Source organism: Arvicanthis niloticus, chromosome X, assembly GCF_011762505.2.
Source record: "Arvicanthis niloticus isolate mArvNil1 chromosome X, mArvNil1.pat.X, whole genome shotgun sequence".
NCBI classification, from domain to species: Eukaryota; Metazoa; Chordata; class Mammalia; order Rodentia; family Muridae; genus Arvicanthis; species Arvicanthis niloticus.
The window spans coordinates 82313051-82334877 of NC_047679.1; the positions used below are offsets into that span (position 1 = coordinate 82313051).

The window sequence follows — 21827 nt, forward strand, 5'->3', positions numbered from 1 at the left end:
GTCTTCCCCATCATGAAGGAATATGTGGAGAGACAATATGTACATTGTCCACAGATACCTTTCTATGTTAAAGAAAACATTAGGAGTGTCGGATAAATACTCCTCAGTATAAACTGATACATGTTTAAAATGACCAGGCATGGCCCTAATAAATGACCAGTTGTTCTAGGCCTAATTCTTTCAACTAGACCTGGCATTATCTAAATGACATTTTTATGTATTCTTAGATTGTTTAGCCACAAGGTCATAGACAGATTCTTTTCTTTTTAAGAGACTAACCCAGGCTGGCCTCCAAATTGTTTTCTGTTGGTCTCAGCTTCTTCATTGCTGGTATTGGATGCTTACAGATTTGCACTACCACCAGCAGCATACACACAGATTTCTCCATTGTTTACTAAAGGAGATGGCATCCTTGAATCTCAGCATACTGGTAATACACTGCCAAGGCCATTTTTTTTAATTATATTTTTATTCTTGACAATTTTATACAAACAAAATGGTGGACAGTGTGGACATCCTTTCCTTTATCATAATAAGCAGAGTTAGAGAATACTGCCTGATTCTAGTCTAGTTCCACTTAACCAATGTGATTTTTCAAGTGGTAGCCTGAAGAGTGAAGTGTTTTTCTCTCAGTGAAATGCAAGAGACAGACAGCTGTGTGGAAGGATTTCTAATGTGAAGGACTAGCTTGTGCAGCACGGTTGCCATAGAAACCTGCTGTCTTGCTGGCGACTTCAGTTACAATATTGTAACAGAAATTTCCAGGGCTTGGTTCAAAAAGCAAATAGCCCTCCTGATAAATCCCAGTGTTTTAGACTCAGCTGAGGGTATGAGAGCCCTTCTGTGGGGACTGAATATCCCTGAGGAATGGGGAAACGGAGAGACCCCAGACCCAAGTCTCATAATTTCTGTTTCCAGCCTTGATGCTAGAATGTTTCCTAAGGGAGAGAAGTATGGAAATGTCACAGCCCTGGGGAACATGCTATCCTGTTCCTTGGTGTCCTGGAACTACTTTCCATGTACAAGCCGGGTGTCCATGGGAGGATGAGACAAGGAAAAGCTCTTTTTGAATGCTCACAGAATGGTCCAGACCTTTAGTTAATACGAGCAAGCACATAGCCCTGTTCTTATGAATCCAGGCCACTCCTTATTCCTTTTCAGATTTGTTGTTAGAGCTTGAAAGATGAAGTAGATAGAGGAAAGACTAGGGGAGATGCTCCCTGTACCTTCTATATGGTGATACAATTTAGGAAAAATATCTCTTATATTCTAAGAGACTGCAACTTTTGCCGGAACTCACTGCCAGGTTAATAATCCAGCTTGAGGTCAGTCTGATATCCTGCTGTACTCTGCCTGGTTTTTTAACCTCCCTTTAAGAGAACAATGCAACAACCAACCCCACTTACCTTGAAGTCCATGTAATCAGTGTTTACAACCTAAGCTGATGCAAAGCTGTAATCTTAAATGATATCTGCTTCTATGCCCCCAACCCAGAGAACAGTGTGCTTGAGTGTGTGTGTGCACACGCGTGTGCACGTGTGATGATTATTATTTGCCGAATACAGAAAACAGGTCAAAAGTGTCCTTATATAACAAACATGCACCATGAAAGTTGGAAACAACATATGGATGTTGCATGATAACAGTGTGTTTGTCTTGCTGAGTGCTTTGGGGTCAGTTGGAGTAAATAATTTAATCCCCCCTTGTAAAACTCTGTTAAAGATTTCTGTAAACTAAACCTCATTCCTTCCTCATGTGATGTTTTTGGTGCTGTTCAGGAATTACAGAGCAAAGTCCTTTGTTAGGGACACAGCTCGTGAGAGATAAGCAATAGGGATGGATTTGATACACACAACAGCCAGACCACAGACAAACCAGATACCACAAATTGCAGGCAGAAGGAAGACAGAGGGAGAACTGTAGAATTCAAATTCACTTCCAAATTGAACCCAGGGAAAGTGAGGAGGTTTTTTTTTTTTTGGGGGGGGGGGTTATGGGGCTTTTTTTGTTTGTTTTGCTTTGTTTTTTATGAGACACCAATACATTTTGGTGCCTCTGAGGTTATCTTTAATGCTTTTAACTGACCTACTTTTCATCAGGACTTGGCTGTTTGTAACCAAATGTAATATTTTCATGCTTTGGTGAGTGTGAAAATGAGCAAAGCTAAGATATAAACCAATCAACATATGTATTGTCTCAAACAGGTCAGGAAAACAATAAAATCATTTCCAAAACATTTGCCCAGAGTAAAGGAAGTATGGTTCTTTTATTCAGGGATATGTACACACACGCACACGCACACACACATACATGTGTGCACAGCTGCATTTGCATCTGCTTCTACATCTACATCTATACATATGAATGAATGGGCCCAATGGTCCATCCCCATACATGCTCAGCTAAGGAATATATGCTTGAGCACAGGCAGATAAGCTAATAATTTAAAAAGAAATGATAGTAGATGCATTTTGTTACATACCTAGCTCAAAATAGCACATATGTAAAATATTAAGGTGATGGATAGAAATCCTTCTGGGTGTGCTCAAATTGCACCATAGAATTTTAATGGAAAGTAAATAAAAGTACACTTTGAAGTACATTAAGACAGGAGCCTACCCACAATGGTACTTGTTTAGTCACTAACAGTTTCAGTGCTGTTCATCATTGGCCAGTAACTACCATGATGCCTGGCAATGATTAATTTTATGAATTACGGCAGTTGCTGGGTTCTTTATATCTCTGTGGACATTTCTTTATTTGGGTGATCATAGTGTGTGCTGAAGGAGGTGAGTTCTAAGGATGTAGATAGTGACATCTGTTGAAGTATTTCCAGATCAGAAGGGCAGGAGTGCTCAGTACAGGACCCTACCTTCATCTTTAGTGGAATATTATGTTTTTCTCCTGCAATTTCATGGAACTGAACAAAAGCATGTGGTGAAATAGCATCTATGAGAATACAGAAGTTCAGAAGGAGAAAAGCTGTTTTGATCTCATGATTTAGATTTGGATGATTCCATCTGCTTGATATGCTTAGTAGCAGCTCTTAATAACTACCTCAGATCTCCTTTATCTGAAATATATATCAAATGCTTACTATTGTACACTATTAAGCATTATATTAATATCCATATATACTTATTGGAAGAGCAGGATGTTTTATGTGAATTTGCAATGTATTTGCATGTATTTTTCTGGCAATAAATAAAAATCAGTGACTCTTATCAGATAGATGTTTAAATATATAGATGATTTGAAAGTGCTATGGTATCTTAATTTGAATTCATTCCAGTAGCCATATTTTCATTGATCCTATATTAAAAATTTGTAGATTTTGTATTTTCTGGTGTTATTTAAAAAGTTATACTGCTTTTTGTTCTTCTCCTCCTTTTCCCACTCCTCACTCTCCTTCTTCTCCTTTCTCCTCCTCTTCCCTTTCTCCTTTCTCCTCCTCTTCTTTCCTTTGTTCTTCCTCCTCTCCTCCTCCTCTTCTTTCTTCTTTTTCCTCTTCCTCTTTTCTTCCTCCTCTGTTGCTGCTTCTGCTTCCTCCTCTTCCCCCCTCCTCTTCTTCCTCACATTCCTCCACCTCCTCCTCATCATCCACCTCCTCCTCCTCCATCTTCTCAAAAACACCAAATGACTATTACCATCAGTGCAGCAGGAAGGCACTGAGGACCCAGGGGCCCAGGATTAGGAGGGAACAGCTGCTTCCATAGAGGATTCAGCAAAGGTCTTAGGGGCCACAGTTTGTAGCAGTATCCAAAAACAAGGAGTGGATCCCTGTCAATCAAATGGGGTTGTCTGGGCAAGTACATGAAGGTCAAGTCTCTAAAGGAGATCTACCTGTTCTATTTGTCCATCAAAGAATCCAAGATTATTGACATTTTCCTTGGAGCATCTATAAAGTGTCATGACAGTGCAATAGCAGACTCTGACTGGCCAGGGGACCAGGTTCAACGCTTTTGTCACTATTGCGGACTACAATGGTCATGTTGGTCTTGGTGTTAAGTGCTTCAAGGAGGTAGCCTTGGAGCCTCCATGAGGCCATCATGCAGAGAGACCACTTGAGGAATAAGACTGTGAAGTCCCACACTGTTCAGTGCAAGGTGACAGGCCAGTGTGGCTCCGTGTTGGTATGTCTCATCCCTGTCCCTTAGAGGCACTTGCATAGTCTCTGATTCTTGACCAAAATGCAACTGATAATGGCCGGTATTGATGATTGCTACCCATCAGCCAGGGTCTACCACCTTTCATGCCATCTCTAAGACCTATAGCTACCTGACCCCTGATCTCTGAAAAGAGACTGTGTTCCCAAAATCTCCTTATCAGGAATTATTGGCCATCTTGTGAAAACCCATACTAGAGTCTCTATTTAGAAGACCCAGGCTCTAGCTCTGGCTACCACATAAGGGGTTTATACAAGAAAAATAAAATGAATTAAGTCTGAAAAAATTACCTGTTAAAAATTTAATTTTTTCAAAGGCAATGATTTCCCTCAGTTTCATAATGCTCTTAGAGGACCATCAGAGAGGCCTCCAGAGATAATGTGATGCCTCACATTATTAAACCATGATGAATTGCTCACATGGGGAAGGAAATTGTGTTTATCATGTATACAACACATTGATCTATATATTTCTGACTGCTTAAATAATAATCTGTGTATTTCTATGATACTTATCATACTACTTAAATAATAATCTGTGTACTTCTATGATAAGTATCATAAGTATCATAGAAATACACAGATTATTATTTAAGCAGTATCTCTATGATAAGTGTTAGGTATAAATCCCTTCTAGCCATTTAACATAATAATGTGTTCTTACCTAGTTCCAATTTTGAAATCTAGTCTGTAATGAATTTATGAAGACAACATGAATTTATTACTTCTTTGAAAATGTCATATCAGCTGCAAGAATTTTGTATTATGAGAAATAATGCAAATAATAATTAAAATTCAGTTTCCCAATTATACTATACATATATGTATGTATATACATAAACAAATTGGCATTTATTGTTATTGCTTTTATTTTTATTATTTTCTACTAAATACTGCAACTCTTGATCTTCCTGACAATCAAACACCCTGACTGTCCCCAAGTAAACATAGCACTTTAGTCAATGTTATGGTTTACATATGAGGATCTCACACCACATACACATATATTAAAGGCTTTCTTCTCAATTGATGGGCAGGTATATTGGATCAAGAGGGTTCAAGAGATCTCTAACCTAATAAGCAGGTTTGTGCACTGGATGGATTCATAAACTGATGATATTATTGGGAAGTGATGGAAACTTTTCAAGGGAGTAAAACTCTGGGGCATGTTTGGGAGCTTATATCTTTTCCTTTTAGTCTTCCTTCCTTCCCCTTTTCTTCTCTTTCTGTCATCCCTCATCTCTCAACAGACCACCTACCACTATACTTTCTTTGCTTAATCCAAGGCCCAGAAATGGCAGAAGGAAATTACTAACACTATGAACCAAAATAAATCTTTCTTCCTTTTAAGTGTTTCAGGCAATCATCAGTGCAACAAAATTTGACTCATACAGTCAATGTAGATTTTGTGTTAATAAATTTTATTTAATTGAGTTCACAAAGATGTTTTATTCCTCTGTTATAATATTTAAGAGCTTGATGGCCAGCTCATTCAGTAGACAGGAAATTAACATTGTAAGAAGACTACAGAAGTGTTCTCAAGTGTTTGTACAATTGTTTTCACCCCTGTTAGCAGGGTATAATAGTTTCAGAAGTAACAATTTTGCCAGTGTTTCAAACTATTGGCTATTCTCTCAGAATACAATATTATTTAATTGATAATTATTTTTTTAATTTTTCTTTCTTTAATGATTAATTATGTGTGAAATATAAACAAAATATGTTGTCTTTTCTACTCTAGGGTTAAGTAAGACAAAATTTCACTTAAAAAAATGATTTTAAAAAAGCCACTTGGCAGAAATTTAGATTCCCACAGGGTCAGCACTTCTTGAAATCAAAATATGTGCTCAAGGTTGCATGGTGTTTTCAAAAGTTGCATTTTGCTTATCAGCTGCACTGAGCCAGTGGTGTAGGAGTGTAAGGCTGGAGAGCTGATCACTCAGAGAGAGGCACAGGAACCCTTTGCATTAGAAATAAAAGCCCAGGGGGACCCTGCTGGGTGTGCTTACCAGCTGAATTTGCCATGGCTATTATGCTTCTGCAGAAGTGAAACTACTGCCATACCAAATACTTTGGAATGTGTAGCCATTTTCTTGGGAATCCCAGACCTTTTTCTAACACCAATGTCGAGTATCTTTTCATCGATTTGACTTTAATCTACTGTCATTACTTGTCTATTTAATTATTTTCATTCTGTTCTCCCTTTATAGATGAATATATTTCATTTTGATCAAATTTATCCCTCATTTCCTCCTCCTTTATCTCTTGCCAGGTCCCTCTCATCACATCCTTTTCCAAACTTCACACACACACACACACACACACACACACACACACACACACACATATATATATATATATATATTAATATATTATATATTAATATATATTATATATGTATTATATATGGGTCTAATTAGTGTTAAACACACTGTATATGTAGGGCTGTCCACTGTAGCATGGGGAAACTGCTAGGGGCACCACCCATGAAGAAAATTGATTTCTCTCCCTCTATGGCAGTCAGCAAGCTTCCTGTAGCTTCTCAACTAGGAGTGAGGCTTTGTGAACCCCTCCCCACCCATACTGCAACATTGACTAGCTTGACCTTGAACAGTTTTTTTATTTATTATTGTCATCATCTTTGTTGTCGTTGTCATCATCATCATCACCATTGTTTTTAAGACAGGGTTTCTCTGTATAGTCCTGGCTGTCCTGGAACTCATTCTGTAGACCAGGCTGGCCTCGAACTCAGAAATCTGCCTGCCTCTGCCTCCTGAATGCTGGGATTGAAGGCATATTCCACCACTGCCTGGCTATATATTTAATTCTTAACTATTTAGTGAAATGTCTGGGTTTTCATATTTAGTTTTGTGACAATTTATATTCTAATTATTAGTCCTCTTAGACACTATAGTTTTTGAAATATTTTCTCTCAGAAACTTGTCTTTATATTATCTTAGTAGAGTTTTGAAATAGCTCCTTTTTTTAGTTTATAAAAAAAAAAGTACAATTTAGTGATTTCTCGCTTGAAAATTGTGGTTTTAGTGTTTAACCAAAAGAGCAAAAGGTTAGTCTTGCATATTTTCTGATAAAAATGTTATAGCTCAAGGTCTCCATTTAGATATATATCCCCTTTGAATTCACCCTTTGAATGTAGTCTGATACATCACAGTTTATATTTGCTAATATTAATACATTTGACTGAGCACTATATCTTGAGAAGACTGTCTTTTCCCTTAAATTATCTTCGGATATTTTAATAACAACAAAAAAGAGTCACTGCAGTTCCAGTAAAAATCCAAAAAATTTTTACAAAGAAAATAACACACTGATTCTCACATACAGTGAACACAGACAGATTTTTGAAAACAATGTAACTGGAGTATAAGCAACACCTGATTTCAATATTTCTGATAAACCTATGACAATCAAGAAAGTGTTCTATTGATATCAAGCTGAGAAGCTAAATCAAAGGAACTAAATAATAAAATAGATCCAGAGCTATATTAATGACTTTTTAAAAAAAAAAAGATCCAAAGATAATTCAGTGGGAAAAGAGTCTTCCCCAGAAATCCTGCTCATTCAGTTGTGCACTCAGCTTCTTAGTACCCTGTGATCTCAAGTGGAGTGAGGGACTGGGCTACTTTGAGTTATCTAAAAACTCTTCGTGGGTGACATTAAATTAGTGGTACTCAAATGTTTACCTGTTTAGGGCTGGGATTTTCTGAGTAAGAAGCTTTCATCGAAATTATCAGAGGGAATGAATTAAACTGGAAGATATTTGTGCCTCCCCCCGCCCCATTACTAAATCAAAACCAGGGACATAAGGTAGGAAGGCTCTATGTTTTCAATAGTTTTTCCAATTAATCCTGATACCTATCTAGGTTTGAAAAGCAATGTGAGGTTTCTACAAGGTTTTCAGATATTTTGAATGGTTGCCCAAGTGATTTTTATGGCTACTTGCTTGTAAGTATCTGCTTCTTTTGTCTATTCTGATGTGTCAAATACTACTTCCTTAATTAAGTAATATTTATGCAGATTTGTATACAAGCCTCTGATTTAAGAACTGGGGAAAAACATACAGGACAGGAAAGAGAGGGTGACTAACCTATCATTAAAGATTGAGAAACTGAGACTAAGAAGACAAATCAATTGGAAAGGCAATTTGGTAGTCATTTACGATTAAGAGAATAATTAGGGTAGATAGAAAGAATCAAGGGTCACACATCATTTCATTACACAGAAAATTGTCCTGAAAGTGTTTCCTGGAAGTGGCTTTAGAACTGAGTCCTGAGTGATAAGAAGCCATGCACATACAGGCCATGTCTTGGTGTGTGTGCTTGTACTGTGTGTGCTCCAGTTAATCCAGGAGCAGAGGACAGGCAGCCCAGTGGCTGGAGCCTGGCAGACAACCAGCAGGCTGGTAGGGGGTGAGGTGGAAAGGGCAGATGCAGCACACAGTCTGGGCCACCTCTGACACTAAGACTGTATGCTGAGGGTGGAAGATCCCAGCAAGGGGGGTGACATGACCTGTAGGGGATGGCTGGTCTCTGTGCAGAGAATGGTCTGCAGAGAGGCAGGATTAGCTAGTGTGGGGGCGAGTACAGCCATCAGCAGCAGCCTGTTGCAGAAGGCCAGGGGAGGGGCTAGGATGTGTGGAAGCCATGATGCAGCAGTGTGCAGAGGGAGAGGGTTCCCTAGACAGGGCTTTGTGTGCGGGCGTGGGGGCTGTGGAAGCAGGGACCTTCAGTGACTGTGCCTGGGTGTGAGGGTAGGACAGTGAGACAGTCCAAGGCACCCCTGGGCTAATTCAGCCCACTACCGCTTTCTGTCAGATGCTCCAAGTGCCTTAGGCTATCAGCAGACAGTGGCTGTAGGGTTAACTAGTGACTTAGGGTGGGCGGGGGAAGGGGGAGACATCGTGGGCAGTGCGCTCTCCATGGACGCGCGCGCACGCGCCCAGCATTCCGCGCGAGCCAGAGGAAGGCAGAGGGACCGCGGAGCACACAGCACGCCCGTGCCAAGCCAGCGAGCGAGCGAGCTCCCGTGGAGCCCGCGTGGAGGGAGCCGCCTCCGCCGATTGATCTGCAAGATGAACACCCTGCTGTCCCGGGCCAACTCGCTGTTCGCCTTCACGCTGAGCGTCATGGCGGCGCTCACCTTGGGCTGCATCCTCACCACCGCCTTCAAAGACAGGAGCGCGCCCGTGCGCCTGCACGTCTCCAGGATCCTGCTCAAAAAAGTGGAAGACTTCACTGGACCCAGAAAAAAGAGCGACCTGGGCTTCATCACATTCCACATCTCTGCGGACCTGGAGAAGACCTTCGACTGGAACGTCAAGCAGCTCTTCCTCTATCTGTCGGCAGAATATTCCACCAAAAGCAACGCTGTGAACCAGGTGGTCCTCTGGGACAAGATCCTTCTGCGAGGCGAGAACCCCAAGCTGAACCTGAAAGACGTCAAAAGCAAGTATTTTTTCTTTGATGATGGACATGGTCTCAAGGGAAACCGGAATGTCACTTTGACCCTCTCCTGGCAAGTTATACCGATTGCTGGGATCCTGCCTCTTGTGACTGGATCTGGACGCGTGTCTGTCCCATTTCCAGATTCCTATGAAATAGCCACGACTTTTTGAAGAATTCTCTCTGCAGCGGAAAGGGGACATCTGTGTACCTAAAGAATCATCTTTCTTTCATCTTTTCTCTCAAGTCTTGCTGACTTTTGTTTTGTTCTGGGACTGGCTGAACCCCTCATCCTCATGCTTCATGTGCCTAACATAGAGACTGCATTCATTGATCTTAGTGTGACATTGGCTATTACTCTTCCTATGTTTAAGAATTAACATCAAATTGTGTAGTTGGAGGGAAAGTCTGATAAAGTTCTGGAACTTTATTCTACAAACGAAACAGCAAAAGAAGTTCAGCAGAGTAGGTTATTAGGCAGTTGGATAATGAGGATTGAAAATAACACACCGTTTTGTCATATTCACTATGTTATTCCATGTGATACATAAAGTTTGTTTGGGGAGAATTTAAAAATTAGATGTGTTGGTATTGTCATAACTGTATTTTAATCCTGACATTCCTTGTAAGTTTACAGAATGCCATTTTCTTATATCTTCTAGGGTGTGTTTGATTACTAGAAAAATTGTGTTTTGTTTCTTTAAAATCTGACATGCAAAATAGTTAAACAGGAGTCTGAGTGAGAATTTACTCCCATTTCGGAAATCTTACTGCTTGCCTTTCTTGTCAGCAAATGTGACCATTTAAATAGTGAATGTCTCTTGAGGCTGTAAATGATTATACCTCACTTCAAGTCTCTTAAAGTAAATCAAATGTGTGTCTTACAGTGGTTTCTCTACAAAGATTGCTGCAAGTGTATCTTTGTTAAATGTTTTAGCACTGTTACTGAAGTTTGAAAATGTTTGCATGCTTAACATGAGATGCATATGCTCTACTATGTTTAATGCCTTTAAATAAATGCTAACTGCTTAAACCTCTTTCAGGCCCATTATTTAATCATTATTGGGATGTTGATAAGAGCACTTGTGGTATGATTTTTCACTTACAAACATTCGTAGGTGTTTTCCTCTATAACCTAAAAAGTAAGCAGTGCATGCGTTAGCACCCTTCAAATAAAGAAACAGAAATTCAGAAGTTTTGTTACATCAAGCAAACAAGAGAGTTTAAACTGGAAATACAATTTGATTCTTTTTCGTTAAACGTTTTTATTGTATGAGATTATAGTATAATTTCATTATTTTCCTCTTCCTTTACCTTCCTCCAAATCCTCTCATATAAACTCATTGTTCTTTAAAATTCATGGTATGTGTGTGTGTGTATGTTATATGTATATGTGAGTATGTAATCACAACTCTGCTTTTTCATCAGCTGCTATTAAGGTGTAAAAAAAACCCTGAAATAATAAATTTGCAGGGTCAATGGATGAAACTAGAAAAGATTATATTTAGTGTTTCTCTCATCTGACGTTCCTACCTCCAAATCTTCAGATGTGAATATATAACCTGGTGTAACTGCAGAAACCAGAAAAGTAAAAGGAGACCATTGCCAGTATGGGGAATGGAGGAGGAATAGATGGGGGATTACCAGAATGTAAGTGATCTGAAGGAGGAAGTGGAAAACTGGATCTAATCAGGGAGGTGGGAGGAGGATAAATAATAGAAGGAGAGAAAGGGGTAAAATAACAGGATGTTTGAAAAAATTATAAGGAATCATACTGTGAACTATCTACCTAAAATACACACAATACAACCAGGTCTGTGTAGGAATATACACATATAGTTTAAATGAAAATTTCACATCTGGGCTGGCAAATATTCCCCACTACCCCAGCCCAGGAGTCATAGACTACCTAACTCTCAAATCAGGCATGAAAATTCTTCTTTTGAGTTATTAATCAGGATTGTCCAAAAGTCCCCCCGAAAAACCATTATAGGTTATTGCTGTTGCCTTTGGTTGCCCCCGCCCCCAAGTGATAGAAGGTAACTCTCTATTGCTGAAATCACTATGCATTTCAGACACAGGACCCAAAGAGCACAATTTGGATCAAACCTGAAAGCTTCCTCCTTGGGAACGAGCTTCATGGTAGATGAAGGCAATATTAAAGCTTCGAAAGGAGGGAAGTGACCAACAGTCCTACTGAGCTATAACATCCATGAATCACAATAGCCAGTATGCTACAATAACCTCAAGGGTGCAGTAATGCCACACATACCTTAGCAGTACCAAGCCACTTGTACAAAGACATACTCAACATACTAAACCAGCACTCTAAATATTTTTCTTTATACCCACAAATAAGTACAATCTTCACCCCTTTTCTTAGTTAGGATTTGTATTGCTCCGATAAAATACCATGACCAAATTCAACTTCTGTTTCTTTTGTGTCTCAGACAGTATGGTAGTCGAATTTCACCTAAAGATTTCTTTTTCCCCTTCTTTGAGAATTCTCCTATCATTTATGAAAAGAGGTCCCTACCTTGTGTGATAAGACTAATTTTGATTATGCTAACAAAATGAGTGCACTTCATTCTCTCCATAAAATATCCACTTAATTGATTCATAATATAAAGAAATTGGAATGTTTATAAAATACCTTATTGACTAAATATACACAATAACATTTAAAATGACCTTTTCCAATGTGGGAAAATAAACAGTCAAGACAGTAACTGCTATTCAATTGCTCTTAAGACCAAACAATCCAGTTACACTACACTGATAACAGAAAGGGCTATTTTGTCCCCTAAGAACAGTTTAAACTAATGTGTAACATTTCTTGTAGTCATGTCATGTAAATATAACAGTCTGTTCACTTACACAGCAGTGCATGTAGTTAGTTACACAGTTCATGGATATGCATTTGAGAACCAGGATTTCCCAGCAGATCAAACTTCAAAGGTGGAAAGTCATGCATTTCAATGTTAGCTCCAGAGTTTCCCCTTAGTTTGTGTGGGATCTCCATTTCTCCATCTGGGAAATGGCAAGAGATGAAATAACTACTTGCATGGTGATAATTTTTCCATCATATACATCTATAATTTTTTATCTTTTCAGCATATCAGAACGGAAATATACAATAGTTATGTGAAGACAGAAAGATAGGTAGAATGCTTGAGCACATAGTTCATATTGATCTGAGCTTGTTTTATAGTGAGAAACTCTAACTTCATATAATTTCTAAAGATGCTGAGCGTAAAAACTACAAATGTCCAAACCAAAAAAAAAAAAAAAAAAAAAAAAAAAAAAAAAAAAAAACTGGCCACATTGTCATTAAGGAAGACATTCAGAGCAAAGCCTTACCTAGGCCTGGAGGCCGCTTTCCCAGCTCACCACACATACTGGTGAGTGGATCTGTTAGTTTCATAGAGATGAGTGCTGTAGTTTTCTTGAGTTGGAATTATCTGACGAGTATACATTTTGGAAATTTGCTATGAAATAGAAGTATGAAGATCCAAGAAGTATACTGTGGATAGAGGTTATAGTTTCAAACCCCAGAACTGAAGAAAAAAATAACTTGAGGCCTGGGCATGTAGTTAAATGGTAGACAACCTTACTAGACAAACTCAAGGCCTTGAGTATAATTATCTATCTCTTTATCTGGAACTTCGGTTCACTTTGATAAATATATCCTATTTTGGTGTTATTTTTAATGGTTTATTTTTATTTTTTATGTGCACTGGTGTTTTTTCTATATGTATATCTGTGTGAGGGTGTCAGATCCTCTGGAACTGGAGATACAGACAGTTGTGAGCTTCCATATAGGTGCTGGGACTTGAACCCAGGTCCTCTGGAAGAGCAACCAGTGCTCTTAACTTCTGAGCCATGTCTTCAGTCCTACCCCCCCCCCCCACCTTTTCGGTTTAAAAAGCTGTTTTCCTTCATGTAGATGCTGTAGATGGAGCAAATTCCAATCCGTTACTCATCAAAATTTTCAGTCTTCACAAAGACATGAGGATTTTTGGAAACCAAAAGTATGACTGGAAATGTCAGAACCCAGAACTTATTCTCAAAAGTAATTGACACATAGTTGTTTGTACTAGTTCACATTTTAAATTACTTCGTTTTAAAAAAATACAAAAAAATTACAGTGCTCTCGTGACTTTCCCCCCTCTAACACTTAAATCTAAACAAAAGACAGAAAGCTGTACACGGAGACTTGGTAGTACTGTTATGATTTTAGCTATAATCTGTGAATGATATTTTTGCATCAATTTCTGAAAAATTCCTCAATTCCTCCATGAGGGGATTTCTAAGTGGAATATTCACTGTACATGCTTTCTACCCCACTCTTCCATCCATTCATAAAAGGAGACTCCGCTGCAGTCATTCCTACTCGGCAAACGAGAAGCTGTCACTGCAAACTGCCATCTTAGCAGCAAAAACTCCACCAGCAGCAATTTACTTGGTGAATCTACATCTAAAAGAGAAGTCTTTTTAGCACTTTGAGAAGTGTCTCAAAGAAAGGATCCTGAAGCATTCCCTTGTATTACCAAGATAATTTACGGCAAGAAAATAACTTTCTCTTAATAGACACATGTCACAATCTTAGGCTGTTGTAGCTGTCCAAGCACTGCTGAAATGGTAAGTCAGTCAGATTTTGGAGTTTATTATTAAGAATCTATTTCCCAGAAAATCTAAGTCACATTCAGCAGTATCACCTTATTAGGAATCACTCAATATGTCCTTCTCCTTTTCTCATATTTTAAAATACTTTTTCGTTATAAAAATTGTCAATAAAAACATCATGGGCTGGACAGATGGCTCAGAGTTAAGAACACTGACTGCTCTTTTAGAGGTTCTGAGTTCAACTCCCAGCAACCACATGGTGGCTCACAACCATCTGTAATGGGATCTGGTGCCCTCTTCTAGTGTGTCTGAAGACAGCTACACTGTATTCATATACATTAAATAAATAAATCTTAAAAAAAAATCACACACCAAAACTAGCCAGACCCAAAGTTAATGATCTTCTACAATTAAAATTGGCATTTGAAATGAAACCTCATCTTTTAATTGGCTTATATTTCACTCTTAGGCTGGTAGAGCATGAGTGGAGTCGGGGGGGGGGGGCATCTACCAAAATTTTTAAGGAAGAGATAGGAACACTTCCTGAGACAGTAAGACACAGATAAAGAACAGCAGCAAGCATACTAAAAGATCTACCACTGGGAGCAGAACTGCCTAAAAGGTTTGAAAGATGAGGGTCCAGGATGTGTAATCACTGTTTCTCAGTCAAAACTCAGCCTAAGGACCTACATGGATGTGAAGAAATAATTCCAGTGTGGAGAGCAATCCTGTACATTATAGTTGCCATGGGAACCTGGTGTAATTATGATGGCCCTGACAACTTAATAACAAAAACTGGCATTGTATGGTGATAACAGAAAGGTCCCAGCCAGGTGTCTGCACTCAGCTAAGGGTATGGATAGCTAGTGGGGGTGTGGGGTGTGGGGTGTGGGGTGTGGGGTGGGGGGTGGGGGGTGGGGGGGTGGGGGGATGCTGAACTTCTCTGCACAGTGAGGAGACAGATTCAGGGAATCCCAGACCCTAGCCTGCTCCTTCCTTCTAGAGAGCTCTTTGGGGAAACATCTTGTTTATGAGACTCTTGAGATCTTCCTTTCCCCTAGGACTTTCTTTGAACAACTTTCTGTATAGAAGCCAGGCATTCATGGGAGGAAATGACAGGGATAGCTCTCTCTCTGAGACCAATTTTCTCCTCTGTGAAAATGACAGTTTAAATAGTAATTAGTAACTAATTATCTTGTACATCCCTGTGGATGCTAAAATATGCAGTGGATTCAAAGGCATTCTGTACTAGTTTGCTTTCTGTTTTGGTGATAAAACAATGAACAAAAGCAACCTGAGGGGTTGTGCCAGCCAGTTTCCTTTGTTCTTTTCTTTTTCCTTTCCCTTCCTTTCCCTCTGTCCTTCCCTCCTTCTTTCCCTTCCTCTCTCCTTCCCTCCCTCCCTCCCTCCCTCCCTCCCTCCCTCCCTCCCTTCCTTCCTTCCTTTCTGCCAACTTATCATGAGCTAGTGTCATCCAGGAAGAGGAAATCTCAATTTAGAAAATGCATTCATCACATTGGCCTTTGATGAGATTGTGGGTCATTTTGTTGATGAATAACCAATGTGGAAGTGTCTGGTCTAGTTCACTGTGGGCCATGACTGTTGTTCCTAAGGTGTATAGCAAAGGAAACTGAGCAGCATCTCTTCATGGCTTCTGCTTTCATTTCTGACTCCAGGTTCCTTCTCTGCTTGAGTTCATGCCCTGATTCCCCTTGGTGATTAACTGTTTCCTCCCCAAGTTGTTTTTGGTCATGGCCTATATCACAGCAATAGGAAACAAACACAGGGAAGAAAGAGTTTATTTTACTCATCACTTCCAAGTAACTTGCCATCAAGGGAAGCTGAGACAAGAACTGAAGCAGAGACCTTGAAAGTATGCTGTTTACTGATTCACATTCCCAGATACAGAGTTCAGTTATTTCAGAAACAATATCATACCCTATATTACAGTTACAATGAGATACATTCCTTAAATATTACCAGATGGGTTTAAATTCATAATTATTTTTTTCCAGGATGCAATGTGTTCAATTCTGTAGTGTCAGACGTGCCACAACCCTCACTGCCTTATGCCAGCAATGCATGATATTTCCGTCACTCTAGATTAGGTTTCATGGCCATCTAAATGGAATCATGCAGGCTTTAAAAAGTGGAGCCTTTTCCTGCTTTTTATTCTCTGGTTTGGGGGGTGGGGATGAGGTGGGCAGGATCTTCTTTGTGGTAAACAAGCACAGTACGACTAGGCTACATCTGTAGGCTCAGATCTGGCTTTTAAAATTCACCTTTAAATGTCTATATTCTGGATATTTTATGTATGGCTACATTGGTATGTATATCTTTCTACTCAGCTTATGCAAAAACTTAGTATCTGTATTATATTCTCTGGTTGTTTTTAATTGGGGCCATGCATACACAAAGTAGATATAAAGACTATCTGCAGTTATACCTTTGATGACAATATGATTGTCATATAAATGGAAGATTAGTATTGTGAGACACTATCAAGCTCTCCAAGGCCCCTTTGTGCATTGTTTCATCGTTCACAATATTGCAAGTATTTGCTATACTCATTCTTTTTAATTTGCATCATTGTCCTAAGAGTACCTTATTGATCATAACTTTTATTACTCTTTTCAAATGGCTGATGATGTTAAATACCTTTTTCTGTGATTGCTTGATATTTAAAAAAAATTTGCTTTAATGGCATAGCTATTAAAATATTTATTTTTTACTTGTAAAGGTTTAATTAATGTATTTTATCTTTAATTATGTGGGGGTGGGTGTGTGTTGAGTGCAGGTGCTCATGGAAGCCAGATGTGTTGGGTGCCCTGTAGCTAGAGTTACAGATGGTTATGAGCCACTAGAAATTGGGCATTGGGAACGGAACTTGGGTCCCCTGCTAAAGCACTGCATGTTCTTGAATGCTGAGCCATTTCTCCACTCTTTACCTATTTATGTTGTTGCCCATTTCTTTACTGGATTGTCTGTTTTCCTGTTGACTTTTATGTGGCTTTCTATATTCTGGATATTGTATAAAATATGTGTTTTCAGAGTCCTGTTTTCTAGTCAAGAGCTGGTTTTTATTTTCTCAAGCATGCATTTGAAGGAATCAAAGATTATAGCTTTGTGCAAGGCCTGTTTGTCCACTTCCTATTTTATTTGTTTGAAACAAAATCTTTCTTAGGCTACCCTTGAACTCTTAATCTTTTTGCTCCAGCCTTTCAAATGCTGGGATTATAGACAGGAACCACTATGCCTAGCTGTGTCTGTCTCTTGATACTGACTCCCATGGTTTCTACTAGAATTCTTATATATTTAAGTTTTATGATTAAATAAATCTATGATCAATACCAGAAATGGCACACACGTTTATAATTTCAGCAATTGGAAGCCTGAGGCAAGATTATGGTAGGTTTCAAGGACATCCTAAGCTACATAAGACAAACCTTTCTCATAAAGCAAGGATGAAAGAAACAAAATCACTATGACTCATTTTACTTGACTTTTGTATATGAGCCATATATGAGTCATAGTTCACATTTCTCAATATGGATATCCACTAGTTCTTACACAACTTATTGGAACTAGTGTTCTTTTTTAAATGAATTATATTTCTGTATTTGTCAAAATTCAGTTGTCCATATATATGTGGGCCTATTTCTGGCTTTGTTATTCTTTTCCTCTGGTCTACCTTTCTACCTTCATACTGATGGACTATCTTTCAATGTTGTAAGTTAATACATTTTTCCAAAAGAGGGAGAGTTTCTCCAACTTTTATGGTTTTCAACATACATTAATAGTCTAGTATTTTTACATTTTGATATAAATTTAAAAATAAGCCTGTTAATCAATAATATCCATTGTATTTTTCCTGGGATTTTACTTAGTGTATAGATATTTTGAAAATAATTATTTAACACTAGTAGTGGTATCTTATGAAGGTTATATAACAATTTACTAAATTTCCTTTTAGTGACATCATGATGGTCTAAGACACACATTTATTTTCTTAAGTGCTATAATTGGATACACTTTTGAGGATTTTGCTTTATTTTGTTTTTTTAACTTTGAAGAATATTTATTGATGAGATGAATGTGAATACATTTGCATAGTAGAATAAGACATAATAAGGTTTCACATGTTTCTTTTATTTATATTTCTACAATGTTTTTTTCTCTTTCATTATTGAATATTTTATTTTTGTACATTTTAAATGTTATCACCTTTCCTGGTTTTCCCCTCAAGAACCTTCCTATCTCATCCCCCCTCCCCTTGCTTCTATGAGGGTGTTCCCGCACCCACCCACCCACTCCTACCTCACTGCCCTGGCATTCCCCTACACAGGGGCATAGAGCCTTCACAAAATCAAGGGCCCCTCCTCTCATTGATGCCCAACAAGGCCATCCTCTGCTACATATCCAGATGGAGCCATGGGTCCCTCCATGTGTACTCCTTGGTTGGTGGTTTAGTCCCTGGGAGCTCGGGGGGGGGGGGGGGGGGGGGGGGGTCTGGTTGGCTGATATTGTTGCTCTTCCTATGAGGTTGCAAACGCCTTCAGCTCCTTCAGTCCTTTCTCTAACTCCTCCATTGGGGACCCCATTCTCAGTCCAATGGTTGGCTGCGAGCATCCACATCTGTATTTGTCAGGTTCTGGCAGAGCCTCTCAGGAGATAGCTCTATCAGGTTCCTGTCAGCAAGCACTTCTTGGCAACCATAATAGAGTCTGGGTTTAGTGTTTGTATATTGTATCCCCAGGTGGGGAAGTCTCCAGATGGCATTTCCTTCAGTCTCTGCTCCACTCTTTGTCCCTGTATTTCCTCCCATGAATATTTTGTTACTCCTTCTAAGAAAGTCCGAAACATCCACACTTTAGTCTTTCTTTTTCTTGGGCTTCATGTGGTCTGTGAGTTATGTCTTGGGTATTTTGAGCTTCTGGGCTACTATCTACTTATCAGTGAGTGCATATCATGTGTGTTCTTCTGTGATTGGGTTACCTCACTCAGGATGGTATTTTTTAGTTCCATTCATTTGCCTAAGAATTTCTCAAGTTCATTGTTTTTAATAGCTCCCCTCTCCCCACCCCCCATGGAGTCATTCATTGCTGGGCTGTCTAGGTGGGTGAAGTGAGGAGGCAGCTGGGAGAGTGCCAGGAGAAGCAGGCTGAGAAACAACACTTTATTTTGTAGCCTTTGCTGACATCTGGGGAAGTGAAGACATGATTTAAACTGCTTGTTGAATAGAAAGCTTACCTACAAGAAATGTCTACCCATCCTCTGGAGAGCTAGAATTTCAATCCACAGCTGAAGTCTCCCAATTGCTAACTAAACTCCTGTGAATAAATGCATACATTAGTTCTGGGACGCTATTGCTTTAGTTTCCTTGGCCTAAGGATGTTCTCCACGCTGTCACTGTGGATCAACACACTGTGCTGTGTTACCCTTTTAAACTGTTAGTAGTTGTAATTATCCAAAGGAGACCTGCACAAGATCAGAACTATTAACCGACTGTTGTTGGAAAGGAGAGCTTCCAAGTTACTGGAAGAAAAAGATTTCCTCCAGAGAAAGAAATGGCCACTCAAAAGCTGCCAAAGTTCCTGTAAGTAATTTGTAACCCAAGCTCCTGTAATAGAACTCACTGGTTGTCCAGGCTACAGTTTATTGTAATTACTCTTTGTTTCAGTCTTTCATGTGCTTTCTGCAGTGAGTTGAATTTGCCCACCTCTCCTAACACATAACAGACACTAAGCCTTTTCCTATGATGAGGTCTGGGAATATCTCTCTTTCTCTCTCTCTCTCTCTCTCTCTCTCTCTCTCTCTCTCTCTCTCTCTCTCTCTCTCTTAAACCCCTGTGTGCCTAACTTGGAAGTACCCACCCTTGATCCCAGTACTGAAAAAGCAGAAGTAGGAAGAAAGTGGGGGGCAATGCCTATTGTAATTTATATCTGGGTGCAGAAGTGAGAGCGGCCCAGTCCTCAGAAACCCAAAAGGCTGATGTTATGTAGATATTCAGTGGAATGCTGCTTGGCACACATGATGCTGTATGGATCTTACAGCCCAGTGCTTCAGAAATAGTAAGGTTTAAAATCACAATAAAAAGAAGGGTCACAGCTGAGAAAGAGGCATCAGCACTCCAGCTTGACAGAATCTGCACCAAATGCTCTCACAACTGCACTAACATACTTTTCTGAGAAATACACTATGATACTACTTGTATGACAAACAGTGGTATCCCTTTAAAGAGCATTCCAAATGATGGTGTTTAAGTGGAGCTGAGAAAAGTTTAACAGGACCTCCAAACAGGCTCCTTCTCATCTCAACATAGAGGAAGGAAATGCCTAGAAGAAAGATAAGAAAATCCCTACCCTTCACAGATTCTCAGGACCAGCAGATACCTAGGCTCTCATCATCGGAGTCTTGGGAACCCATTGGAACATTCAGGAGAAAAGGAAACACAATTGTCTAGTATTGCTTTCCATTGACTTCCTGTCCTCCCCTAAGAACAATTTGGTAGTAGTATTTGGAACTTAGCAGAAGCATTTCTAGAAATACTATGAAAGTATTTTTCCTCTCAGTATCCCCTGAGCACCACTTAAAGTTGTCTCTCTTACTGTTTTGTTGTTAATGTTTTTCCTCTTTTTAGAAACACTGAGTAATTACTTCCCAGCCATTTTAATAATTAGTATATTTACAAGAGTAGGTGCATGTTATAGGAAAAAGAGCTGACATCGAAAAAGAAAGAATAATATTCCAGATTGTAACTAACACCCAAAGAAAATCTCTTTTGCTGCTAATATTTTTACGTGTGTGTGTGTGTGTGTGTGTGAATAAAAGGCTAAAGCCTGTGATTGGGCAGTAGAGAGACATGACTACAAGCCTGAAAGGACTAGATAGCCATGTGGCTGGATGGGGCTGGGTAGTTGGACTAACTAAGAGGAGCTAGATGTGAATCTGCCCAGCTAAGGACTAAGCTTCGAAATATTCAAAGGTCTCTGTGTGATTATTTGGAGGAACTATCTGGCTAAAGAATAACTACCACCATATTAATTTCCAGCATTAATTAATATATACAGAATATGAATAATCATATTTTACATGTTTTCCCATGAAGAAGGTTATTTTTTAAATCTTCCTCTCTGTAAAGTATTCCATTTCCATTGACTGCTTGGCAGGAATCTAACATTGGCCAAGAACAAGGAAATGGGCTTCAGGCAGGAATCTGACATTAGGCTAGAACAAAGAAGTAATTTCAGGTAGGAATCTAAATCTTAGGCTAGATCAAAGAAGTAATTTAAAGCACGAATCTAAATTTTAGGCAAGAGCAAGGAAGTAGGCTTCAGACATGAAAATAACTTTGGGCTAGGACAGGGAAATAGGCTCAGATATTTTGGTCATCCTGATAAGCCCTTAGAAATAGTGATCACAGGGTTGTCATGTAATTGTGTTTAATGCCTTGCTTGTTCTTTGACTATTTGTGTTTATTGTCTTGCTTGTTTATTGTCCTTGACTATTTGCATCTATTGTATTGCTAGACCCTCATCCTAGAACTGACTTAATACATGCATATAATCAAAATG

At 39.1% G+C, this 21827-nt stretch overlaps 1 protein-coding gene across 1 annotated transcript; it reads left to right on the forward strand.

Annotated features, from left to right (window-relative positions):
- The first annotated feature begins 9079 nt into the window (after nt 1–9079).
- Nucleotides 9080–10664, forward strand: LOC117694491 (signal peptidase complex subunit 3-like). Its single transcript, XM_034485422.2, has one exon. It carries the CDS (start codon nt 9105–9107, stop codon nt 9798–9800), a length of 696 nt encoding a protein of 231 aa, XP_034341313.1. The 5' UTR covers nt 9080–9104; the 3' UTR covers nt 9801–10664.
- The last annotated feature ends 11163 nt before the right edge of the window (nt 10665–21827 follow it).